The 4,739-nt window shown below is 37.6% G+C and overlaps 1 protein-coding gene across 1 annotated transcript; it reads right to left on the reverse strand.

Moving 5' to 3' along the window:
• Positions 1-601: 601 nt before the first annotated feature.
• LOC104227287 (disease resistance protein At4g27190-like) lies at positions 602-4,036 on the reverse strand. The gene is made up of 2 exons (XM_009779508.2): positions 3,316-4,036; positions 602-3,198 (listed from the first exon to the last, which is right to left on the reverse strand). The coding sequence occupies exons 1-2, from the start codon at positions 3,844-3,846 to the stop codon at positions 769-771; spliced, it is 2,961 nt and encodes a 986-aa protein (XP_009777810.1). The 5' UTR covers positions 3,847-4,036; the 3' UTR covers positions 602-768.
• Positions 4,037-4,739: the final 703 nt, after the last annotated feature.

The raw sequence follows: 4,739 nt of genomic DNA on the forward strand, positions 1-4,739 counted from the left end.
CATCTGGTTTCTTTTCTTCAATGGCCAGATCTAGCCCTTGTTGAAAAAGGACATCTAGAACCTCGCCTTGCCACATCCCAAAATGTCCGGACCCGTCAAATATTTCGACCGCAAATTTCGCATTTGACACAATTCTTGTCATAAGCGAAGATGCCAATGATGACGTATTGTTGACACTTGATGTAGATTCTTCTTGTTTATTGTCTCCCATCTTTGACACAAATATTATTTAATAGCTGACGACACAAATCAAGATTATTTCCTTTCTGGTGTGGAAGATCAGACTAAGCTGCAACCACAGAGCATACTCAGACAGAACCTTGACTCAGTTACCAAGATAAATCTTTTCTGATGTGGAAGATCAGACTATGCTGCAACCACAGAGCATACTTAGACAGTACCTTGGCTCTGATACCAATTGTTGCGGAAGCCAAATGTATATAGTGTGAATAAGTCACAACTACTATACCAAAAATTATGACAGCCACCAAATAATAAATAAGACAATAAAGCAACAATAAAGGGAACACCAGAATTTACGAGGTTCGGCTAATTTTGCCTACTCCTCGGACACAACCAATATTTTATTTCACTCCAAAAATACAAGTGAAATAATACTAAAGAGAGAAGATACAAATGTCTTAAACAGATGAGAAGGCAAATGAGAGGTGTGTTTCAATCCTAAACATTAGACCTTCTTTTATAGGGGAAAAATCCTCCCCAAACTTAACTCCCAACCAATGTGGGACTTTGGCATTTTGCCAAACTTCAACAATATGGTCGGAAACAATGCTCTAAATTTGACTTGAAGTTGTCGGAATCCCATTCCAATTGGTTCCACCATTCTGATGCTCCTCTTATTACTTTGATGTTGGTTTGAATAGAGAGAGGCAACTTCCTTATTTGACTGCATTTTGTCAAACGAAGCTCCTCCAGGAGTTCCCACGTATTCTCTGGCTCGCCCAGTGTTCTCAAGCTTGGACCATTTCTCAACAGTAACTTCCGAACTCTTGGAATTTCTGAGTTGGCAAGTGTCGTCTGACTTGAGCCGCATTGCACAAACAACTCTACCAGCTCATCACAATACTCAATTTCAATATGTTCCAGCTGATTCGGTACAAAAAAAGCTCCACCAACGTTAAAGAGACATCTCAATCTTGGACAACCGAAAATATCTAGACTGCGTAATTTAGAAAATCTTAGACCCAGAAGATGACTGATATCAGATAAACTCTCTAAATTATGTATCCAGATGAGGCAGAGATGTTCCAGATTTGGCAGAGGGTCAAACCGTCCACTTCCTCCTCCTGCTGGTTTGAAATCACAATAACAGCGACTTACTGTAAGTTCTTTTATTCCATTAAAACTGTTGTATGCAATCAACTTCCTGAGACCCCTGCAGTTTTCCAAGCGCAAATTTGAAGCAAACTGCAACATGCCTGAGAGCTCTCCCTTACTGAAAATTTCACACTCGGAGATAGCTATATTCCTTGGTGAATTGTTGAAGTTTATAGACATTCGAACTTCCCCAACTACAATTTGAAATCTTTTCAATCTAGACATCCAGGTGTGGTCTCTATTAGAAACTGATGAGCTATCCAATCTGATGCAAAGAGAAGTCAGCTTCTGTAGAGAGGAGAGCTCATCAAAACAAGTTGATTCAAGAGGGGTACCCGGCACATTTATCATTTCCATGCTAGCCAATTTGAGAAGAATTCCTTGGTCGATGCTCTCCAAATAATTTGCAGTTAAACGCCTCAGATCTGTCAACTTGTCCATTCCTTGCGGCAGACGATGTAACCTTGTATTATCACAACCAAGCAATTGCAAATTGCAAAGATTACCAATAGGTGGTAACTCTTTCAACTCGTTGCAACTTTGTAGTATTAGAGCACGTAATTGATATAAACTATTGATGGAAGAAGGCAGTGCTCTAATATCAGTTCTACTCAGATTCAAAACTCTTAGGGCTGGAAATGCCAAAAAGAATGCATCGGGAATTTCCACAAGGCGATGATTGTCCTGCAAAAGTAAAGATGTTGTCTCTGGGCATTTCTTGAAGGAATCAGGTAGACGTTCAATTTTGTTGCTTACAAAAGATATTCTCTTGACAGAAGCTGACATTTTAATATGTGATATCTCAGACAACCCAAGTCCAGCTTGAATAAGTGAATTGTGCTCATCCCCCAAGGAATTAGCTATCCATATAGCAACATCACGAACCACATCATGCATCTTTACATCCCACTCATTGGCTTCTAGTAAGCAGACATCTTTTAGACTCTCAATCATTGTGATTCCCCTATTGTAGGCTTCTTCATATGTGTCATGTTCACCAAGGAACCCCTCTGCCCACCAACAATGTATGAGATCATCTGGTGAAATAACCGCTGGATATAAGGAGCAATACAAGAAACAACTTTGAATGTCACCTCCCCTTTTTTTCACATGTTTGCTTCTTTGCTCTAAGGATAATTCAATATCAATATCAATATCCTGAGATTCTAAAGAATCAAAACTCCACTTGATGACCTTGTAAACATTATCTTTTACATCAGTGTTGTGAGGTTCAGACATTCTAAGTGATTTCAAAGCATCTTTCCAAAGCTCGACCCTCTTCTTGCCTCTCATAGATGCTCCGATGACAGTGATTGCTAAAGGTAATCCATCGCACTCCTTTGCAATTTCCTTTGCAACTGGTTGAATATGCTCCAGATTGGCAATATCTCCCGCATTTTTGACAAACATTTGCCAAGATTCATCTTCATCAAATGTCAACACCTTCATTTCGGTGTCTGTTTTCATTTGCCTACAAACATCAACAAAACGAGAAGTTAAAATTACCTTGCTTCTTGCGGGATCTTCAGGTTTGGGCACGCCTACATGATCCAATTTTATAGTTTGCCAAACATCATCGAGTATAAGAAGGAAACTCTTTTCTTCCTTGAGCCTCTGATGAATTATGCCGGCAATGCGTTCTTCGCTTTCCTCACTGTCCACCTTTAGGTTTAATCTGTTGGCAATTTGTGCTTGAACCTTTCTTATGTCTATTGGTGGTTTGGGCACTGTAACCCATATCACAACACTAAAAGACAGTTTAGCTCTTGACGCAGCAGTTTTTAGGAGCTCATTGTTCAGATTCTTCACCAAAGTCGTTTTGCCGACTCCTCCCATTCCCCATACACCAATGATGCATACCTGAAAGGATTCAAATTACCCAAAAAGAAATTTACCCACAAGTCATGGATGGAAAATTGGTTATAAAGAAGAATTTTAGCAACACTAGAACAGAAAATTGATTTAAGTTCAACATACCTTTTCATCTTCTAATAGTCGTAGGATTTCGTTGAGATTTCTTGTTGCTGTTGACTGGCCTTCTATTGATGGTCCTGGGATGAACTCCACTTTTTTCACCTGGTAATTTTCTACCACCAAACTGGACCCAAAATATTCTCCCATTTTTTTATGGTCGGAAAGTTGATCTCGCATGATTCGTGCTTGAGTGGAGACTTCCAAGCGAAGACTGCAATTTGGACAACATTTATATGCAACCATCTTAGCCGCTGCAATGTTTTCTTGCATAGATTCCCAGTCAGTCTCCAGCTTTTGAACATCTTCGACCCACTGGAGAACCTCTGGTTTTGTTTTATAGCCTTCTCCCTCAGCTCCTTCCACCCTCCCTTTGATATCATCTCTAAACTTTGTTAGCTTCTCCATTTCCTCTCTTACACTTTGAACATTTGATGTGAAACAGACGGTATTTTCAATATTAGGATAGATGCATTTACACACCAACTTCCCCGCCTCAACAACAAAACCACCTACAGCATTAAAAATTATTTCCATTGAACAATTCCTGAGACTAAACTAAACTAACTGTTTCTTCTTTGCTTAAGGCAGAAATCCGATCGAGAAGAAGAACAAAAAGCAAAATCAACTATTGGAGGGGCAACTTGTGGCCATATATTAATGTCAAGAATTTGGTTGTTCAAAAGGACACTAGGTGCATTATTGGTCCTCGACTTTTCTTTTTCCCTGTGACGCTAGGTCCTCGACTTCTATGACTCTTGAGCACTATAAATAATTTGTGTGACTATAAGATTTAGAGCCCGTTTGGACATAATTGTTTTTCCTTTTTTCCAAAAAAATTTCGCTTTTTTCCGAAATCAGCGTTTGTTCATAAAATTTTTAATTTTTACTTGAAGATGCATTTTGAAAGTTTTCGAAAATTTGGAAAACTCCAAAAAACCGTTTTTTAAAATTTTCACTCAAATCACTCACAAAACTTCAAAAACAACCCAAACTGAAATTTATGTCCAAACAAAACTCTAAATTTCAAAAACCATTTTCACTTGAAAAAAAATTTCACAATTTTTTTAAATTTTACAATGTTATGTCCAACGCCTACTTAAGTTACAATAAAACTCCTTGAGTCATATTTATATTATTGCCAACAAGATTATTGGATTTTCGCCTCCAAAATTTTCACAACTAGACTAAGTTTTTAATTTATATTTTGGACACAAGCAATTTATTGATTGAAAGTTAATCATATGATTTACGATTTTTGTTATTTCTTGCACTTAATTTGCAATATACTACAAGTAATCACCACTAATATTATTTATACTAGTATATATGAACGTGCGTTACACGTTAATAATGACACGTGATGGTTTAAATATTTATTTATATGAAGGAACAATAAAATTTAATTAAAGAGATAAATTTTATATATA

This window comes from Nicotiana sylvestris, chromosome 12 (assembly GCF_000393655.2).
Source record: "Nicotiana sylvestris chromosome 12, ASM39365v2, whole genome shotgun sequence".
Lineage (NCBI taxonomy): Eukaryota > Viridiplantae > Streptophyta > Magnoliopsida > Solanales > Solanaceae > Nicotiana > Nicotiana sylvestris.

Bases quoted from the DNA above. Each gene is read 5' to 3' on its own strand.
- LOC104227287 (XM_009779508.2), bottom strand. From the start codon at position 3,846: ATGGAAATAATTTTTAATGCTGTAGGTGGTTTTGTTGTTGAGGCGGGG. The intron at 3,199-3,315 runs GTATGTTGAACT...GAATCCTTTCAG, and splicing joins GACTATTAGAAGATGAAAAG to GTATGCATCATTGGTGTATG.